We start from the raw sequence: 22610 nt of genomic DNA, 5'->3' as shown, positions 1-22610 counted from the left end.
TGGTCTCTGCCCTCCAGGAGCTCCCACTGTAACAGATCTACGCACACGTAAGTTACAACGTGGCACGTGGATTCCAAGACAGAAACGTGCAGCACGTGCACAGATAGTCCGAGAAAGGGTGGCTGCGCATGGAGGCTCCGAAACACTCAGGAGCTGACGTTTAAGCTGGATCAGGCCATACGGTTAGAAGTCTGCCAGGCGAAGAAGGGAAAACGTCATTCCAGATCGGGGGGAGAAGCACATGTAAAGGTAATCACGTGTAAAAGAGACGGCATGGCTGCCCAGATTGCAGCGCAACTGAGAAAGTGTACAAGAAGCTGAATCATGTTGTGGAAGCTACTTTACATAAAGCTCAGGAGTTTGGACTTTAACCTATGATCCCCAAGAAGCAGAGGAGTCTCATTCACATTTGTATTTTAGAAAAATAACACTGGTAGCAACGAAGGATGGATGAGAACAGGAGGGCCTGGCAGCAAGGCCGGTTAGGAGGCTAGGGCAAGACTTAGGTGAGAAGATCCTCAGGGTGGAAGCTGAGGGTTTACAGTTGCTCAGCCTCCGCAGCACCGTGCCTGGAACCCGGCAAACTCAGTCCTACACGGATGGGGGAGGCGGCGCTTTCTCCGAGTACTCCCTTACGTTAACAGCTGCTGCCTTATCAGCTCCAGTAAGAACACAAGCCGTATGCTTCCGTATCTTGGCAATTATAAATAATGTTGCTGTTAATAGTGGGGCGTATGTATCTTTGTGAATTAATTTCTATTTTGTGGTTGGCTTCATTCCTTTGATTACTATGTAAGTTAAAAAAGCTAAAGCTCTAAGGGTTCTTAGAAACAATGAACAGTACATACATGTGAATTTTTAAGAAATATGTGTAGTATATTGTATGTATGTATTTACATGCAATATATTGTGTATGTACAAACTGTAACAATTCTACCTAATAAAACTGAAAAATAAAAAAAAAAACCCACAACTCTTAATTTCAAATTCTAAATAATGGGCCATTGCTACCAGATCCTGTTTCCTACTGTGTAATAGTAAGCTTGTTATTGGGCTATGAAGAAATAGGGCCTTATAATTAAATTTTTTAACTTGGACTTGGTTTTGGGTAGCTTACTCCAAAAAATTTTTAAATTCTGCCACATTTGGATAAGATGAAAGTCTAGAAACCTAATGCCAGGTCACACTGTTCTATGAACTTTCAAGTATTTTAACCAAAAGGAAAGTCCTATATAAAGCCTATACTATAAATGAACTTCATGAAATAACTTCTGTAACAAACGTTTTATATTCTGCGTAACACTGAGTGAATCACTTGGACAACAGTGTGCAGAAAAAGGAAGCTAAAAATACTACCAGACGTTACCTCTGCTTCCTTAGAGTGAGCTCTGCAATTACCCTGCAATAGCACACAATTTTGCTATCCTCGGGCAGACTTGTAATTTTTTAAATGACCTTCAAATGAAGGTATAAAGATTCAACCTAATATTTCCAGAGTACTTTTGTGGGGGGAAGGAGAATGATCTAGCAGAAGAAACATAATCCCTAGAACTACTTGGATTGGGGTTCAACTTCTGATGCTTCCACTTATTAGACATTACTGTATTACTTAACATCTTTTAATTTTGGTTTCCTCATTTATAAAATGTTTATAATAAAGATATCAAATGTTGTAGGGGCTAGTATTATATGTGAGATTCAACTGCACATACAAACCTAACACTATCAGGCTTATAAAACACACCCTATCCTGTGTAACACACCAAATAAATGCTTCTGAAAAAAATACCATTGTTACCTCTTAACTATACTATAAGTACTACACTCTACTACGCAGATCCTAGAAGTTCATTAATGACATAAATATGAAGTTAATGGTATTTTTATGGGTTCAATAAAAGCAACAAATTTATTAGAAGAAATCTGCATAAGCAGACAATTCTGCGCCTGCACATTCTCCCTAGTAGTCAGCAAGCAGGTTCTTCTTCTATTATGACATATGTCCTTTCTGATTCGCTCCCTCCATCCTCAATCCCCAATAAAAACCTCTTAATCACACTAAAATTTTCTTCTGGCAAATATTCTTCTAGCTCCACTACTAATTCCATGTCAATGACAAACAAGGGCTATTCCTATATAAGTATACAGAAGCAAGAAACATACTAGATAAGATGAAATTGAAAGGAAATAGCCATAGACTACATTATTTTCCACACTCATTACATTATGCATAAGATAGGAAGTTTCATAAATACTGCATCTTGTAGGTCTACTATATTTAATGGTACAGCTGTGTTACCAGCCTGCCACTCTGGAGTAAGAATGCCTACCCTCGCAGAGGTGATGGAAAACGAAAAGAACACATATAAAGATCTGGTACAAAAGTGTTGGTCTCCTTTGCTCATGTCACATTTATCGTATGCTAAAAATTGTTTTTATGTGTGCATTCATGCTATGCTGCTTTCTTTGTTTCAGTTCTCAATGTATAGATCTGTACACTCAAAAAAAAGTGTTAGGGACCACATGGATATTTGTAAACTTGTTCATAATAGCATTATTTGTAGTAGCCAAAAGATGGAAGCAACTTATTCATTGACAGATGAATAAACAAAATATAGCATGTACATACAATGGAATATTTTTCAGCCTTAAAAAGGAATGAAGTTTTGATACATGCTCAACATGGATGAACCTTGAAAGGATTATGCTAAGTGAAATAAGCCAGACACAAAAGGACACTATGATTCCACTTATATGAAGTACCCAGAATAGTCAAATTTATAGAAACAGAAAATAGCATAGTGGTTACCAGGGGCTGGGTGAAGAGAAGAATGGGTAGTTATTGTTTACTGAGTACAATGTTTCAGTTTGGGGTAATGAAACATCAAGTGAACACTTAGAAGTTGTTAAAATGGTAAGTTTTCTATGTATATTTAACCTGTATATTTATGTATATTTAATTTTTTCAAAAAATCATGCTTGTTACAAGATGTACATACCAATGAGACAGTATATTTGATCAACTGGGCGTGGCTAGGACCTCTGGGTGGAAACCAGTGAGGAGGTAGATTCCTGAGAACTAGACTTGGGTCCTGGGGGTGAAGGGATCAGAAGGCATGAAGTCAAGAGCTACCTTTACAATCTGACTTTCCTGGAAATAGATTTTAATCCTGGGCCTGTTCTCTCCAAATCACCCTGTTTCTGTATTTTTATACATACACCATATTTCGCTTCCAGCAGAGGTTGTTTCAGTCTTTCTCCCATCCCTATCCTAAAAGTAAAAACCTGGATGTTCTAAGGCAGTGCTTCTCAACAGGGGGTGATTTTTGCACGCCAGGGGACATTTGGCAGACTGCAGACATTTTTAGGCTGTCACAACGGGGCAGGGGACAGTGGCTACTACTGGCTTCTAGCAGGTATAGGCCAGGGATGCTGCTAAACTCCCCACAATACACAGGACAGCGCCTACAACAAAACACCAACAATGCTGGGTTGGGAAATCCTGTTCTAAGGTCCTGTCCTAAGGTTTTGCTAAGTTGCTTGATTTCTGGTAGAAACTGATCACAAATTAAAAGTTAACCTCTTTTGGAAACTCTAATTTGAAAAGATACATGCACCTCAATACTCATAGCAGCACTAGTTACAAAAACCAAGACATGGAAGCAACCTAAATGTCCACTGACATGACTGAATAAAGAAGCTGTGATATATTTATACAATGGAATAATAAGGTGCCATAAAAAGGAATAAAACAATGCCATTTGCAGCAACATGGATGGTCCTAGAGAATGTCATTCTAAGTGGAGTTAAGCCAGAAAGAGAAAGAAAAATACCATATGATATCACTTACGTGTGGAATCGAAAAGGACACAAATGAACTTATTTACAAAACAGAAACAGACTCACACAGAAAACGAACTTGTGGTTACCTGGGGGAAGCAGGGGAGGGTGGAGGGATAAATTGGGAGTTTGGGATTAGCAGGTACTACCTACTGTATATAAAGTAGATACGCAGCAAGGTCCTACCGCACAGCACGGGGGACTACATTCGATACCTTGTAATGGCCTATAATGAAAAGTGGGGGTGGGTGAGAGGAGGCTATTTATGCTGCCGTTCTCTTCACCCCGGCCGGTCCTATCCGTGGTACTCTATGCCATGAGACAAGGCGCAGAACAGAAAAGGATGAGCTGTTAGGGACGAAGAAGTTAAAAAAAAAAAATTCAAGTGAAACCAGTTGAAGGCAGTGCCTAGCCTACCTGGATTGGATAGTTTTTCCCAGTGGCCATTTGGATATATGAGGAAGTATCTATGTATCCAAATAAAGTTGTAACAAAAAATTTTTAATTCCATTAAAAATTTAAATCATGGATTTTCTACAACTAAACATACTATTTATAAACTCAACATACTAATTATGATTACCTAAAACTTGTATTTCTTCTGAGGATCTAATGAGTGCATAATACCTGTGTCAGTAACAAGAACAAATACTTTTGCTTTTATTTTCCTCTGGTATGATATTAAGTAACAGACCTGCAGTAGCAAGTATAACTCACTTGGTATAATTTAGGTATTTCGAGACACTCATTAACATTCTCAGGCCACCAGACCAGTACGGTGATTCATTTTATAGTGTACATTAAAATGATGCCTTCTTACCCTTTGGAAATCTGACAGTACTTACTAAACACCAAATACATGCATACCCCATGAACCAGCAATTCCACTCCCGGGTATATATTCAAACAGAAATGCATATTTACACACCCACCAAAAGACACATATAAGAATGTTCTCCACATTATTATTCATAATAGCCCAGAACTAAAAACTACTCAAATATCCATCAATGGTAGAATGGATAAATAAATTCTGCATATAATAAAAAATGGATAAATTCCTGAAACACTATTCAGCAATGAGAATGAATGAACCACAAACACGTGCAACAATATGAAAGAATCTCACTCTGGAAGGTTGAATAGCACCCTAAGATATCCAGGGTCAAAGCCCTGGAACCTATAAACATTACTTTATATGGCAAAAGAGACTTGGTGGATGTGATCAAATTAAGGATCTTGAAATGGGTTATCCAGGTGGGCCCTAAATGGAGATGCAGAGGAAAATCTGACCATAAAAGAAGAGATGATGTGATGATAAAAGCAGAGACTTTGAACGTGGAGGAGGGACCCACAAGCCAAGGACTATTGGCAGCCAATGGAATCCAAAAAAAGACAAAGAAACAGATTCTCAACTCACAATTTCCAGATTCATGAAGCAACTGTGACTTCTGCCTAATGAAACTGATTTTGGACTTCTGATCTCCAGGACTGTAAGAGAACAAATTTGTGCTGTTTTAAGTCACTGAGTTTGTGGTATTTTGTCACAGTGGCATCAGGAAACCAATACACTCACAAATATAATGATGAGTAAAAAAAGTGTATCACGTATGACCGCATTTACATAAAAAAAAAGACACACAAAACTACGATTTTAGAAGTCAGAGTAATAGTTACCTCTGGGGAGGAAGGAGAAGATAACGTTAAGTTGGGGCCAAAGGCAGGCTTCTGTGATGCTCATAATACTCTGTTTCTTGATCTGAGGGCTGGCAAAATGAGTATGTTCAGTTTGTCAGAACCCTTATTTGTGTACTCTTCTATATGCATGGTGTATATATAATTTAAAAAATTGATGCCTTTTCAACACATATCAATATGACGGTCTGCTAAAAAAGATAGACATATATTCAAGGAGGTGGGGAAAATGCTTACTAAACATAACTTTTATTTCTCAAGAACCTTAAAGATTTTTGTTTCTCTCTCCAAAAGATTTTAAAAATCTCAACAACAGACAGAATATAATAGTGAATTTTAACTGCTGGAAAATAAGCTAAAAGTAACATTGCTTAACTAGCTTTGTTATGCTTGCATCCTAGGACTGTAAATTAGAAAAATACAAGAAAAACCATGTTTTCTGAAGTAACAGTAAACAAAGGAGAAAGTCAAGTACTATACACCAAATGATCAAAATGTCTTTTGGGCCTAAGATTCTGGAAACTAGTAAAAATGGTAATAACAGAAACCTCATGCCATTAATCTGTACAGATCATTAAATATAAAAAACAATGTATAAAACACATCAGATTTTATTGCTTGAAGAATACAGCATATGAAATCACAAGAATGTCAAAATGAAAAGTCACTAGGATTCAAACATTTAATACATTATCAGATGCAGTAAAATATTAATTAACCTGAACTCTGCATCAGAAAAAAAAAAGGTATGGAAAAATATCTAAGTTGTTTACTTAAGAAACATATACACTTAAAATAGAAAGTGTAAGGTGTTACAGTACAAATTAGAAAAGCCGACACATAACTTATTACTTCTTAGACTAGACTACCTTTGGTACTTAAACTTTTAAAAAAACAATCCCTTCTATCTTGTCCAAACGCACTTCATGGATACAATGCCAGTTTCAACTCAAAACGTTCAGCAAGAGTCACCTACTTGTGGCATGGAGGAAGCGTGACAATATTTCACTTTTTCTAAAACTGCAAAGTATGATTATTAAGAAATCTAATACTTGTAAACTTTACTTACTTATTAGCTCTTCAATTAAAACTGGAATCCCAGCAGCCGCAGTCTATCTTTGGGCTCGGTGGATATAGAAATTTAAATGATTTGGCAACTGACATAGATTTAGATTACTTCATACTATCTTAAGCGGCTTTTCCATTCTGTTTCTAAAATATAAATAATATGCCATTTCTTCAACACACCAAATTCCCTAAAAATCACTACCATCCTTTATTTATTAGAACCAAATTAAAGCTTCTTCCATTTAATGAGCAGGTTGAAAACTACTTATGTTTCATATAGGGCTGATCAATCATGACACGCTTTCTTAAACAGAACAAAACCAATCATTTTTAAAGCTATCACTCAATTAAGATGGAGACAGTGATGCCATTTCAAAAGGAAGCACTGGACACTCTAGGCCATCTAGTCAAGAAACTGCAGGAGTAATGCTAAAAACAAACAATAAGTAAACTATCACTACAAGTTAAATTACAAGAAAAAAAATTCCTCTTTTACAGCAAGCATGCTCATTAACTTTCACTTCTTTCCCAAGCAAAGGTTTGAATATTCATGAACCTCAGTTAAACCAACGGAACCCAAGCAATTGTTTCACAAGTTCCAGTAAACATGGATGGACTAAGCAAGTAATACTATTAACAATTATTGGAGTGAAATACTAAGAATCAAGACAGTCCTCAAAGCTGGGTAGCTTCTGAAATGCAATCGTGTAGCTCAAGATGAATTACGCCATAATAAAACTGAGGTTTTTACCTCTACATAGAACAAAAACAAAATAAAAAACATAACCTACCAAATTTTACAACTACTACTGAACACACTCCTTCCTAATTTTTGAATGTCTTGTTTTGGGATTTTCTTTTTTAAACAAGTATATTTATCTGAGCATATATATATTTATTGCCTGTATATATACTCATTTTAAAAGACAAAAAATTCAGATACTATAGAACTGAACTTTGTTTTTTCACCAACCTGATCTAATGTCTACTCCATCACACAGCATCCTCTCCTCAATAATTTAAAATTCCCAATTTTTAGTTTAGTTAAAAGGGAAGAGGAAATGCAAATGCAGATTTAGAGTTTCTGTATAAATTTCACTGTATTTTTATAAACTTGAAGTTTTCTGTAACACTGTTTATTGATCAAATAAAGGACTCACCGCTATCTAAAATTTCATAAACACCATTAAAAATTCAAAATTGATATTATACTGAACCTTAAATTTTCAATAGTTCAAAGAGACATTTTTTACACGAACAGCGCACAATAGATGAAACTCAACAGCAGACATCCCTAGAATACCAATGGCAAGTCCACCCAGACGCATACGCAGTTACAGATAAGCACTTCCTTCACGGTCTCTCGTGCAGGGAGAAACACTGACAGAAGAAGCAGAAACTCGGCCGGTGAGCCTCAGAGGTCGTCTTCTTCCTCCTCGTCCTGAGAAGACCCTGCCTGGCTGGACGCGCCCGCTGAGGCAGCAGCCAGCTGTGCCTGCTGGGCAGCCTGCTGCATCTGAAGCCATTCCTGCTGGGCCAACTCTGCTTGTTGCTGTCGAGCCTAAACACCAAAAGTATAAAAACAAATTAAAAAATTTTAAAACCCTACAATGTGCACACAGTTAAATGTATATTAAGCCAATTGCAAACTTAAGTCAATACCAAATTCAGATATTTTCCAACCACTACATAGTTGCTGCACATCAGGACAACATGAACTCTATAAGAAAATACAGTTAAAGATTACTTCTCTGTCAACTCACTTACGGATAATTTCCAAAAGTCTCTATAAAAGTTTTCCATGAAAGTTTTCTTTTTATTTCACATGGTGGTTCAAATGAAGAAGCTAAAGAAGTGTACAGAAAAAACATAATATTCTCTCTTTGGTAACTTTTTCCTGCGTTTCTCCCTCTTTTGTTTCACTTCATTCTTCTGTCCTCTCAACTTACAATTTTGACATAAACATTTTCAATCTAAAAATGATTTCTGTGGTTTAAAAGTTCTCTAGTACAGTACCTGTAACTGTTAGGGGAAAGCACTGTACATGAATGCAATAGCTATCTTGATACTTCTTTCAAGTTTCTATCACAGTTCCCTACCTTATAGATACCTTTCTTCCTCTGTCCCTCTCTCCTCTCTCTATAAATACACACACACACACACACACACATACACACACACAACATACCCTTCCCATATACACACTAGTGGAAACACACTTATCCAGCACTGAATTTAAGTGGGATAGTTACAATCCATTAATCTGAAATATTCCCTATAAAAACCACCACAGGATTTAAGAAGCCAAAATGCATACATATGCATTACATGCACTGTTGCAACAGCACGGCCCCTTCTCAATTTATATGCCCTGTTGCATGACCCAATTTAATTTCTTTCTTTCTTTTTTTTAGATTCCACATATGAGTGATATCATATGGTATTTTTCCTTATATTTCTGGCTTACTTCACTTAGAATGACAGTCTACAGGTCCACCCATGTTGCTGCAGATGCAATTATTTTATTCTTTTTTATCACTAAGTAGTATTCCATTGTATAAATATACCACAACTTCTTTATCCAGTCGTCTGTCGATGGACATTTAGGTTGTTTCCATGTCTTGGCTACTGTATATAGTGCTGCTGTGAACATGGGGGTGCATGTATCTTTTCAAATTAGAGTTCCCTCCAGATATATGACCAGGAGTGAGATTGCTGGATCACATAATAACTGGGGGAACAAGGGAAGAGGCTGGAATTTTTAAAACTTAGAAGCTTAGAGGAGCAACCCAGGGAACTGAAATTTAGACTTCTGAAGAAGGGCCCTAGACCAGCTGGTACTAGCATCTCTGAGCTTAGAGGGAGGCCCTACGGTTTGAGACCCACATTCCCGAGGAAAGGGATACATGTTCAGGCTGGTTCTGTAAGTATCAGAGAAACTGCAAACCAGATTCAGCTCCTGCTACAGGTAAAAACTGTTGCAGCCAGGATGAAGAAGCATTGCTGAGTTGCTCAAAGGAACCTGAAGCCAACTGGAAGTAAAAGGAGTAAGTGCCTCCTTCTCATCAGCCTTGTAATATCCCTCTAGATCCCCCTACTGGCAGCAGAGTCTAAGGGACGTCAACTAAAGCAGAAATGTGGTTCACAGAGTACTGGGCCCAATGTCAAAGTGGAGCACAGCTGAGACAGCTGCGCAGGAACCGGAACACTTCCACACCACTAACGTCTAACGTGATGTCTCTGTACTTGGGGATTGCTTTAGATCTTCCTCGTGAGAGTAGTCAGGCCTCATATTACAGTTTTTAGTGTACCTATAATTATACCTCCCCTACAAGACAAAAACTTTTTTTGTGTTTATTCAGGAAATTAAAAACCAAGTGTTCCAATAACTACTTCCATTCATTTTTATAAAGGAATATGGACAATACTTTGATAACACACAGGCATATTTACTTTTATGGCATGAATACCCAGAGTTCAAAATAGACTAACAGTGTTTCACAGAAAATACTTGAAAATTGTAGGGCAAACCAAAAATATCAATTTAATCAACTTAAGAATATCTACTCTGTAGCCTAATCCATCATAACTGGGTATAATTTCGGGGCACAGAAAAATAATTCAAATAATTTCAAGCCGCTACACAGGTCTTACTACCAAGTTGCTTTATCTGGTAGTTTATTCAATGATCTGGAAAGATATGCACTGCTTACATTTAGAACTTAACTGACATTTAGATACCACGGCCCCGTACTGGCTCCCATACTTCTCTTTCTGAAGGATGCTTTTATAAGCATTCTGATGGCTTTAAAATCAATGTTGATGGTAAATATTATTTGTATGCATTTCCACAAATTAAAATTTTCAGTGGTACTTATTCTAATTTCTTTTTCCCTCTCTTGCCTCTTACCCAATCCATCCCAAATATTTTCCTTCTAAAATGGAAGAGTAAAAAAGAGGTAAGTAGGCGTGTACTTCCTAATTCACTTTTTCTGCAGATTTTCATTATGTTTTAAGATTCCTACTCCCATATACTAAAATGACTCATTTATAATTTACACTTAAGTTTAATCTCAAAATAGTAATGGTTTTTCTCCCCCAAATATTTGTTGCTAGCAGATAAAGACAGCTTCAAATGAGGCTGCTATTATGTTAGTATTTAAAATAAAAGTCTAAATGATTAAGTGAAATGAAAGTGATGAAAAAGATGTTATAACTTAGTTCCTTTTATATTTAAGACTTAAGTACTTTTTGCTCCAGGAAAAGCACTAAGGAGTATCTATAATTTTACTTCTATGCTAATTTTTCTCACAAGAGCAAAGAAATACTAGGGTATTTTCACCCGTAGGTCAGAGAAAGAAAGAAGGGAGGTAAGAAAAGGGGAAAAACAAAACAGATGACAAGGGCAGAGGGGTGAGGACAGATTTGACAGGCAGTCAACTATTTCTTTCATTCATCTTTTTGCCCTGGAAAGGATAAAGCATACTCTACTTAAAAGTTCCAAAATAAATTTAAGCAAACAAAATGATGGCTAGAGCATTAGCATGGTGTTATAGAAAGAGCACAGGTTTTGGAGTCAGAAGATGAGTTTGAATTTAGACTCCAACACTTCCTAATTGTACAAATTTACCCATTTTATTTGTTTAAGTTTATCCTTCCCAGTAAACTAAGCCGCATAATGACAGGAACCATCTCTCTTTTCTATACTCTTATAAGCCTAGCAACTCGCACTATATCTGGTGAATAGTGAAGACTTCAATGATATCTGTAGAACAAATGATCGCATGCAAGTTTCTCCATCTCAGTCTATTTCTTAATGAGTAAGTGGGTATAATAAAATTAATATTATTTATAAAAACTCTGCAAAGTGTGTAAAGTATTTAGCAGACCATCTTTTCCCTTTCATTAAATATTTACTTTATCACCTTCTAGGTGATCTGCAATAGCAGAGAATTAATAAATAGCCATTAATTTTTTAAAAAATTATCACTCCTCCTTTGGTACCTCATATTTATATGGATTATAACATTGTTTGTTCATGCTTGCCTCAAAAGCTTTTCCTCCTTAGCACCTATCTCATAGGTCATTGTGGGGATTAAATGAAGTAACACTGGAAAATTACCTGGCAACATGATTAACACATGGTTAGAACTCAGTAAATGTTAGTCAGCTTTTATCTTTTTTATTAGTTTAAATGGTATCTGATGTCTAGTACTTGATAATACTTAAAACTCAAATTTTTTAAATGTAAATCAAACTAGTTATGACTGCAAAGAGATCAATTATGGTGCCAATCTGGAAGAGATGACCTAAAATCATACTTACCAGTTCCAATGGTAATTACAGTAACTGGCAGCAAACCTCACCTCTTCTAATCAAATAAAAACTGCCTTACAATTTCAAATGAGAAGCGAGAACTTTATAGGGAAAGAACAGCTTCACCTTGTCCTCTCTTTAAAAAAAAGGTGTGTAGGTTCTTCAACCTCCTTGAACCTCACAATCATAATTTGGAAGATCAAGGCTGAACTATGTCTCTTCTACCCCTAGAGTTCTGTGCTTCCTTGACTCATCAACTCAACTCAGTCATTCATTCAACAAATGTTTACTGAATCCTCTCCCTGTGCCAGTTACTATGTTGGGCGGATGCTAGAAATACAATTAACGGGCCCCACACTCAGGGAGTTTACAGACTAATGGCAGAGACAGACATTTAGAAATGACCACATAGCTCTATTCCCATAATGAAGTAAGTATCTCTATGGAACCGAAACACTCCATATTTTAAATCCTTTTTACCACAGAACCACCTCTGACTCAACGATTTAGGTCTAACTTTCAGGATCTTCTCATTGGAAAGTCAGTCAAATGCTTTATTTTAAAAATGGTTTTTATATATAGACAGTTTGCTTGAGCAGTGTGAGTATTTTAGTAGTATCCAAACACAGACTGAATTATTTTTTAAGCTGTTATCATTTTTCAAGTTCATAACCCCTTGCCCCTGCCTCGAGGGGAGGTGAGGAGAAGATACAGAGAAGAAAAGATATAAAATACCATTAAGGTATCTTATCCTCTGCTGATAAATTTAGCCTTGAACAGTGATTTGCATTCTTAGTAATCAGGTTATTAAGCTCTCAGTCTTGTGTGGAGTAAATATTCAGTCACATTCAAGAATCACTGTACTTAGTAACTGCCTCTGCCCACCTTCAAGAAACCTGGCAGAGAAGAAGGGAAGGTCAGTCTTTCTCAGCTTCTTCCTCTTGTTCTTGCCCTGCATGCCTGTGCGCACTAGGGCAATGCCCAGTGCACCCCATGCCTGAGTGGGAAGTACTGATGGAGAGCCTTTTTGTGCTGGTGTCTGTCATCAGCATGGGTATGTGTGCCTATTGGTTGTGGTGTCTATTCACTCCATGTAGACGCTGCACAGTGTGAGCTTCTGCACCCCGTAATCCTCATCCCTAGGTATTTTCATAGGCCACGAGTGCTGCCAGCCTACGTCGCCTCTGCTACAACGCCAAGGCGCAGCAAACCACGAGAACATGAACGTGAGGCGCAGTGAGCGTCATCTTTGAAAAATGCCATCGTCCATCGAGGGTGGCTCCAAAATGTGTTACAGAGTTTGCTTCCATTTTGCTACCAAGGGGACCTGGAAGGGAATGAAGAAGGTACCTAGGATTCTGAGGATGGGCTAAGGCAGGACCAGAGGTAACACTGGAGAAATTCTGAGAGGCTAGCCACAAATTCCACCTAATCACAGATCCCTGTGGTCTCTTCCTTTTTTAAAAAAATAGAAGGATATCAGTACTTATTGCTAATACTTCACAGATTGGGCCTTAGAACTGAAACGAGCGAAAAAGGAGAAAAGTTTGCACCCTTTCTCTGCTCCGCTGGCCCTTCAAAGTTTTTTAAGATTAGAATGTTTTAAAGGTGTATTAAAGGCCTAATTTAATTACAAGGTAGATGTTAATCAGATTTTTCTTATATGCCATTCATCTAAAATTTTGATACAAAAAAAATTTGATACAGCAATTTCTCACCAGCCCATCATTTTAAACACCTGAAAAATGTTTAGGTATACTTTTCATGCTTTTAAATGGTTATTCTGTCTGAAAAAACATCAAAGTAAAATCTCAGTAGTTATTTGGAGTTGTTCTCCTTAGAAAACAGGTTGCTGCAAATAGTTACTTCTATATAAAGCAAATAGCTGGCCAAAGAAAAGTCAAGTCGGCCACCAGACCTAACATCAGATTCTTAGGTCAAACGATCAGTCACAGAGAGAAAAACCTCTGGGTACGAATGCTAACTTAGGAAAGGATTTCATGAACCAGTATGATTTCTGTTAGCAAAAAGGGTGGGATTCACATGAAAACCATTTAAAATGCATTACTTACTTTTGCAAATAATTCCTGTTGCTGTCTCAATAACTCTTCTTCAGGAATGCCAAGGTTTTCCAAACGAGAACTGGCCTTTCTTCTTTTTAATGCTACTGTCTTGCATTCTTGTAAGACTTCTTTTACTTCACTGATATAAGAGCCAAAGCCCAAACTTTCTAGTGCTAGGGAAATGAAAATATGAAAAAGTGATAAAATACAACTTTTCCCTCACCTATGGAACATTAAGTTTTGTGGCTTTTTTTTTTTTTTTGAAAGGGGAGCTTGTTGTTTTCTAGTAATTTTGACCTATTTTATAGTTGCACAGTAATCATCGGACAGCTAAGGCAAAATATTTTATCAACTGTCTTAACATCAGAATGCAAATGAGTTAAAAATCTAAGGAACACTTCAAGGCACAGGCCTTAACTTTTCTTTTTCTTTCTAATTTTTTAAAAACCAAAGCATTTCCTGTGAGGGGAAAAAAAAGGGTCTGATGTAAGAACATGTGGTTTTAGTAAAAAAAAATTTTTCCTATACCACTTAAAGTAAATCAGTCCATTAAATCACTTACTGTCTCAAAGAATACCAAAAAAAAGCAAATATTTGGAATATATTTGTTAATAACATATATTGTGCCATTTGGCTTAGAGTAGGCTGGTAACAAATGCTCTAAGTTTCAGTAGGATAGGAAGAAAGAATAGATAAATTCTTCTTTTGTCTAATATACCAGTAAGAAACTATTTTTAGCAAAGACACTCAAATTGCCAAGTTTACTGATGGAAATAACTTATGAAATTCAGCATTTATATTCAGCCAAAGTTTCTCTTGAAAATAAAACTTAACAGGAAACACTATAAAAACATTTGAATTCAAGTGATGTGGCAGAAAAACTGGGATAAAGGAAGACTATAAGGACAGAAGAAACATAAACAAAAAAATTCTCTCCCTTTATTTTTTCACATTTAGAAAGAAAAATTTGTAAGAAAATGATGCACTCTCTAAATGCCTTCTGTAATCCAGAAAGATAATGCATAAAATATCCTTTTGGCTCAGAGTATTTAAAACTATATTTTAGAGTTTTTAATATGTTGATTAATGCCCCAAAGTCATATTGTTTTCTGAGCCAATGATGAAATACAGGTGGTGAAAAACACAGTAAATGAACTTTATTCATCAGTTCTTACACTTTTTCAACAATTATGATGAACCAGACTGCCCTCAGTAAAGATGCCCTAAGTTCTAACTTTAGAAATTTGCTCTTCAGGAAGAATAGCAAATATACTTTTAAAATCCCACATTCCCATGTAAACTGTGGTTTTTAAGACATTTGGAGTGATTTACAACTTTAATTATTTCATATGTTAAGTTGTTTTCATCAACCTTCTTTAGAAATAATGCCAAAAAGCAGAGTGCTATTACTTGAATTTTAATTAACGTAACTTAACCAATTCCCCTCATCCCCAAAAAATTTCATTAAAACTTTATTCTGAGTTCTGGTTACCAAATTAACTACCACATAATTCCTGGCCTCAAGGAGCTTGGGGTACAGTGGAAACTTAAGTGAAGATTAGGCAGCCTGCATTTTTTCACTTGAATTAACAGACCTTATTTTCTAAATGTCAATGCTAGAAGCCAAAGATTTTGTTTTACATTTACTCTTTTTTAAAGGCACAAACAAAGCAGTGTATTTTCAGTAATATTGGCTGGGGACAATACCGAAAGAAACCAAGTAAATGACTTACGATTTCCTGCCACATCTTAAAGCAAACCTTATTTCCTTGGCCATACAACAGGGTCCTCCAGGATCTAGCCCCACCTACCTTTCCAGCTTTATTTCTGCCATTAAACCCCTGCATACTTCTGCTAAATCTGACTGCTCAATGTTTCCCAACAGGTACCAGTTCCCCAAATTCATGCTGACAGTAATTCATTCAAGGTACAGATCAAACTCCAACTTCAAATTAAGCTTGTTGGATCCTCCTAGACAGAACTATCTACCCTTTTTGAAATCAGATAGATTTAGAATTTGAAACTTGGTTGTCACTGTATTTGCATAACCTTGGGTATGTTGCTTAATATCTTTAAGCTTCAATTTTCCGTCTCTAAAATGAGAGTAGCATCTATTTCACAGTGTCTTCCTATACCCAGAGGCGCTTCAGTGGTTAAGCATGCAGATCCTAAGGTTGCCAGGGACTGACTCCCAGCTCTGCCTCATATTAGTTATGTGACTCTAGATGAGTTCCTTCACCTCTCTTCCTCTAAAACAAGAATAACAGTACCTACATTTCATCCAATCAAATGCGAATAAATGAATTAATGTAAACAAAGAGCTCAGAACAGAGGCTAGCTCACAGAAGGAGCAAAACTAAGTATTCACTATTAGATTTTTATTATTTTAAGGCCTGTAGGAATCAACAAGTAATTAATCTAAGGCGTTTAACATAGTGTCTAGCACATAAGAGCCACTTAACTAACTTGGACTATGTATTATTCATCCTTATTTTTTCTCTTACATTTAAGAAAGTACCCTAGAAAGTGTACAGGACCTAAATAAATGTACAGCTATGTATTACCACACCATTAAATTCAAGCTGAATAAGTATATTAAATTTTCAAAATTAACAAATCATACAATGGAGAGACAACTCTTCAAAATGTCATGAATTACTAGACTAGACATTAAGAAAATCCAGTCCAAATGACCTTAAATCATGGAAGGCTTGGGCTAAAAATTTAAAAAACAAAAAAACAAAAAAAACCCCCTCACTTTCAGAAACATTTGAAGTTGAGAGCATGGCTTTCAAAACAATTTGCAAGTAAATCCAAAGTTAGTATTTAATATTATTTAAAGAGCTGCTATGTATAAATACTGTACTCACACCAAAATGGTTCAACAAACGCAGCCACAAATTTAATTTAAAACTACACTGACTTTAATCCTCATTTTAATCACATCTGGCTAACAGATATGAATAACTGGATACAGTACCTTCTAAACAGAGCTATGCCACATCCTTTGTTATCATGTAGTAGTAAGCATTCCCATTTTACACACAGGAGACTCTTCAAGGGGAAGGGAAACGGCTCCCGAGCAGGGCCATGAGTGCACAGTCGTGCAGGCTGTGCAGTGCACAGCAGTACCATACTGAGGAGAGCCTCTAACACTGCAAACCCATAGAGCTCTATGTTTATTATGGCACTTCTGGCAGATGGTAGGAAAGGTTTTTAAGGAAGAAGTGCCTTTTTCTAATTTGTACTAGGGGACTTTATGGACTATTGATGGTCCTGGCTCTAAGGATCTCAGAGTAAAGAGCCAAAATAAAATGAAATAAAATAAAAATAATAATAATACATTTTTTAAAATTTGTGGGTAAAATAGACATATCACTTGTTTCTTAGAGGTCTGTCTGCTGCCCTCAGCCATCTATCTTAAACTGCACCCAGAAAAGTGCATGGCATATTAGGAAGAAAAATATTTAGCATGTCTTTTCAATTCAAAAGACAGACATTACCAAGACAGCCACTTAAAAATTTTTTTTCTAAAAAAGTAAAAACTTTCACCCAACAAGAATTTCAATACAGGCTTATCTCATATTTTACAAAAAATTATGTATTCCTCAAAAGTTTTGTTATAATATGAATTTGTGTGAATTTACTTTATACTTCAAATGCATAATGCATGCTTTTCATTTAAAAAAACTAAAATACATTATATATAAAATATAAAATAGCACTGTCTAATTTCTCTATTTTCTTTTGTTTGTATGTTGAGGGAGGAGGATGATGTAGTTCACTTAAAATACACTGAGAGGATACAGGCCAAAGTGACTTCTTGGCTTATTGGCCTGGCAAAGACCCTTAAGGGCCTGCCCTCTAGGGCATCACTACTCCTGGGAATCTGGGACAACAATGAAAGACTGGTGGCAAAGCAAGAACCAAATATCATTCATCTTTATATCCTTAGCTGTATCTAGCACAGTGCCAAGTACATAGTAGTATTCAAAAAGTAATTGGGTGGCAGAGGAAAACAAAAACAAAAGACATATCAATTTTAAAGAAAATAATAAATCCTAACTTGAAAAGCACCTGATTCTGTGATAAACTGTGCAATGTAAATTACATGTATCCCTCTGGGAAAAGTATCAATATGGATGATTATTTAAGCAACACAATATCATTCTAATTCTCATGATTATTACAACTTCTCTGCAATCACTCAGATGCTCTGATTTCAAAACTACTTCACATCCACTTTCCAAAACAGACTGTGGTTTAAGCTTTAGAACAAAGCCACTCGAAGTGTGATCTGTGGACTTATGCCAGAATCGCTTGTAATGGTCTGCAATGAGTTAAGTACTGAAATTCAAAGTAAGCATTTAAGAACCTTCACAGCAAAACTGTAACTATGTGAGGTGATAGCTGTGTTAACTAACTTTGTTGTGGTAATCCTTTTACAATATATACATATATCAAATCATTACATTGCATACCTTAAACTTACACAATATTATTATGTCAATTATCTCTGAAAAAGCTTGGGAAAAAAAGAGAAACTTCATAGCAATTTGACTGAGTAATTTTATATGTCTTGAATCTAATACCAAAACTTTTCATTTTGTTTTTCTAGTGATTCATTTGTATTGTATTTTACCAAAGTACCAGTGTGAGAGGGATTAGAATTTTTTTGCATATATATTTTTATTGAAGTATAGTCAGTTTACAATGTTGTGTCAATTTCTGGTGTACAGCATAATGTTTCAGTCATACATGAACATACATATATTCGTCTTCATATTCTTTTCCACTATAGGCTACTACAAAATACTGAATACAGTTCCCTGTGCTATACAGTATACACTTGCTGTTTATCTATTTTATATATATTAATATCTGCAAATCTCTAACTCCCAATTTATCCCTTCCCATCCCTTTCCCCCAGTAACCATAAGTTTGTTTTCTATGTGTGTGAGTCTGTTTCTGTTTTGTAAATAAATTCGTCTTTTTTTTTTTAATTCCACATGTGAGTGATATCATGTGGTATTTTTCTTTCTCTTTCTGGCTTACTTCACTTAGAAGATTTTTTTTTTTTTCAAGTCCTTCAACACAGATAGCTTGGAGCAACACAGTTTTTGAAGAAGTGAATTCTCAGAGACTTTCAAACTTTCAGTTACTAGTCTCATGAAAATGAAAAAAAAAATGTAGCAAGAAATTTAAAGTACGAAATGAAAATATTCTTATTTACACTTTGGCTTTACAAATGGCATCATGATGTAAGTTTAAACATTACAGACTTTCACTTTTATATTTTAATCAGTATCACTATAAACTTTCTAAATTTTTATTTATTATAGCATATTTCATGTAATTCTCAATCCTGACTGATTCTCAGTAATTGCTAATTACACCCGAAACCATTAAGTATTATTTATACATAAATGAGGAAAGTTAACAGATCTGCCTAAGACCAAAGACTTTCCAGTACAGAACTTACAGCTCTTGACTCTCAATGTCAGTTCTTTCCATAATGCAATAGAACATGTTAAAACTCATTTAAGAGCATGTGTTTACAGAAACCCAGCACTGAAATCAAAGGAACACATTTTATAGCTTAGAACTCCCTCTATTTGTATATATGCGATCTTCAACACCAAGTCCATATTCTTAAACTCAAAATGAGTGAAATATTTAGAAAAAAATTTTTAAATTTTAACTAAGCTATATAGTTTCACAGATTTACCAGCAATAAAATTATTTCAACTTTAGTTTGCACTTTATAGACTGCCTCAAATGCTTAATTTGCTCTCACAAGGTAAAGCAAAGTGGCAAGGGAACAAGTGAAATGTCCTGAAGCAAAGTCTAGTTCATTAAACTTACCACTAAAAAAATTCAAACTTTAACATGTTAGAATCAAACCACTTTAAAATGAACATTGTTATTCTACTTGGAAATATCTTACATTCCTAAATAATCAACCCTGACAGAACAGCATAAAAAATGTCATACCCAGCTTTCCAGAGTTAGTCTGTAAAAACACCGTTTAAACACCTAAAAAGTACACACCTTAAAGGATTTCTTTAAAAAAAATTTTTAACCACTCAAAATAACAGCCTCTTTAATGACTAAGCAATATGAGATTCCTGTAACCGAGGAGGATTTTGGGTTAAAATGTAGGTCCTTATCCACTTAACAACAGCAATGTTACAAGACCAAAAAAAGGTACATTTTAAAGACCGTAACAGGTCAATACATGATTTTTTTTTAATTAATAAATCATTCTCAGTACACAAGGAAAATGCTTTCACTGGAACTTTCTGACTCCTACGTTAAACCGAATTTAGTATATTCCAAAGTTGAGCTATTTAGCATACTGCTCGCTACAGCTGCACTTTTATTCCATCATGTCAATCAGAAATCTAAATATATCCTAGAAAAGAATAAACTCTACCCAAGAAGACAGATTGTAACGTGTTATTGGATTTTTGGAATAATCCCCACTTCTGTGGTGTAAACAAATGTTTAGGCAGATCCTTTTGAAATCTTTGGCAATTTTCTTTAGAAAGGCAATGTTGATAAAAGATTTTTTTTCTCTTTTGTGAGTTGTAAAAGGAAATTATAGCTATCTGTGTTAGATAATCTTGTGAAAGACTTGTACAATTGCACACACAATGTAAAAATAAAAACACAAGAGGAAAAATAGACAACTTAGCTTTCATTTTACTTGCCAGAGTACATCAAACAAGTAGAAGAAAAATAGTAGCTTTAAAATCAAATATACTTTTTCCTAGGGATTTTTTTTCTCCTTCTGTACTGAAATGGAAATGGCGGAGAATGTTCTAAATCTACCATCCACACATCATTAAGGATCAAAAATTAATCATTTAATCCTCTTGTCAATACTGACAGTAGAATACTGCATATGGTGAATATGAGCAGATGTGTCCTCCACTTTAGATAGGAAAGTCACCTTTTAAGAAGTTAAATTATAAAAATAAATGGTAAACAACTGCCTGCCTACCAAAATTAAATTAACCATGATTTTTTTTCTGACTTCAAAAGCAATCAAGAAATTGTTAGAATTTTAATTGGGTTATTATAAAAGGCAAGTTATCACCTCAAACTGAATGCAATTTTTTCATGAGTACACGTAAAAGTCACAAAGTGCGTCCCAAAACATTATGGCTAGTAAATATGTCTCCCCATCCCTGAAACAAGCCATCAGAATATGGTCCCACAAATCCCTATTACTGAACTAAATCTTTCCCAAGATAAGAGGAGAGAAGACACTTAAACTTTCAGAAGTGTTGTTGAATAAAAGCTTAAGTGTTTACATCTCAACAGGAATGGAAGCAGGAAAGGACAAGGAAATGTTCGATGAAAAAAAAATCTCACAATCATTCAATCCAAGCTTTAAATATCCATATTACAAAGCAAGCTACAAAAACAAAAACAAAAAGAAGAAGAGAGGGAAGGAAGAATAAAAGGAAAGAAGGAAGGACAGAAGGAAATACTGACATCCCCCCTTTTTCTTAGAGAATAGAACTGAAGCGCTTTGGCAACTTGTTGATGACTGGTAGGACCATGAAACCATTTTTAAAGCAGAAAATATACTCTATTCAACATCAATAAACTTTACAACGTTGAACACCCACGTTAAGAGTATTTTTACTCAGGTGTTCTGAACTTTCATCTTTTCCCCTGCTCTGGTGAAAAGGTCAGGTGGGGAAGGGGTGCTGTCTCCACTCATGCTTGAAGTTCCTGTGTGAACTCTGATTCTCCAGGGGAGAGCGTCTGGGTTCCTCTCTTAGTTGTCACGATCGAGGTTCCACTTGAGGCAGGCACTTTCTCGGTTGTCACGTCTCAGTTTCACTTTAGGCAGGCAAAATTCTTGTTACTTCGGCTTACCTGGCTGTAAATTGAGACCACTACCAATGCTTTATTGTGGGAAATGTTAGGTGCTCTGAACGCCTGCGAATCCTTACTTGCATTCGCTGTTTGAAAAGGACCACGAGGACACCACACAGGGATTTTAAGGCGCCGGCTACCTCCATGCCACCCCGCGTGGCTTTTTCAGTTACCAGTACTAACCAAGAGACAGGACTGAAGGCTGACAGGAATAGGTCACGCGACTAGCAGGCTGTCCCCGGACCCTCTTTTAACCAAAATCCCACACAGATCACTTACCCTGGATGACGTGCTCTGGTGAGATGGTCTTCTTTTCCGATTTGTTGCAGATCTCATTGGCTTCAGAAGATATAAGGTGAATGAATTCAGTGCAGCAGTTCACCACCAGCTCCCGGGCATCGTTGGCCACCCGGACACTAGGGAGAGTCTCTTTGATCATCTTATTGATAGCAGCTCTGGGTATAGTGAGGTCATCATCGTTGCCAGATGAGGAAGCCATCGTACCTTCGTACCTCTCGCGCCCCGACTTGTAAAAACTCCCCAGCTCTGGTCCACTACTCCACCAAGGTGTTTCAAAAGGCCGCCCTCGGAGAGTGATCCCGGGGGCGCTCTGAGAAGAGGGCGCAGAGAATTAAGAGGCGGGGTAGAGAGGGCAGGGAACACCGTGTGTGCGCTTTGGGCGAGGCTGGGAGCAAAGTCGGGGGGCTGAGGACTCTGGAGACAGCACTGGCCAAG

General features: G+C 36.3%; 1 protein-coding gene across 1 annotated transcript; it reads right to left on the bottom strand.

Annotated features, from left to right (window-relative positions):
• Positions 1–6128: 6128 nt before the first annotated feature.
• On the bottom strand, positions 6129–22374 carry DR1 (down-regulator of transcription 1). Its single transcript, XM_010975561.3, has 3 exons — positions 22155–22374; positions 13992–14155; positions 6129–8164 (listed from the first exon to the last, which is right to left on the bottom strand). Exons 1-3 carry the CDS (start codon positions 22372–22374, stop codon positions 8018–8020), a joined length of 531 nt encoding a protein of 176 aa, XP_010973863.2. The 3' UTR covers positions 6129–8017.
• Between the last annotated feature and the right edge of the window lie 236 nt (positions 22375–22610).

The sequence above is a fragment of the Camelus dromedarius genome, chromosome 9 (genome assembly GCF_036321535.1).
Source record: "Camelus dromedarius isolate mCamDro1 chromosome 9, mCamDro1.pat, whole genome shotgun sequence".
Lineage (NCBI taxonomy): Eukaryota > Metazoa > Chordata > Mammalia > Artiodactyla > Camelidae > Camelus > Camelus dromedarius.
This window is presented reverse-complemented; position numbering and strand designations above follow the sequence as displayed.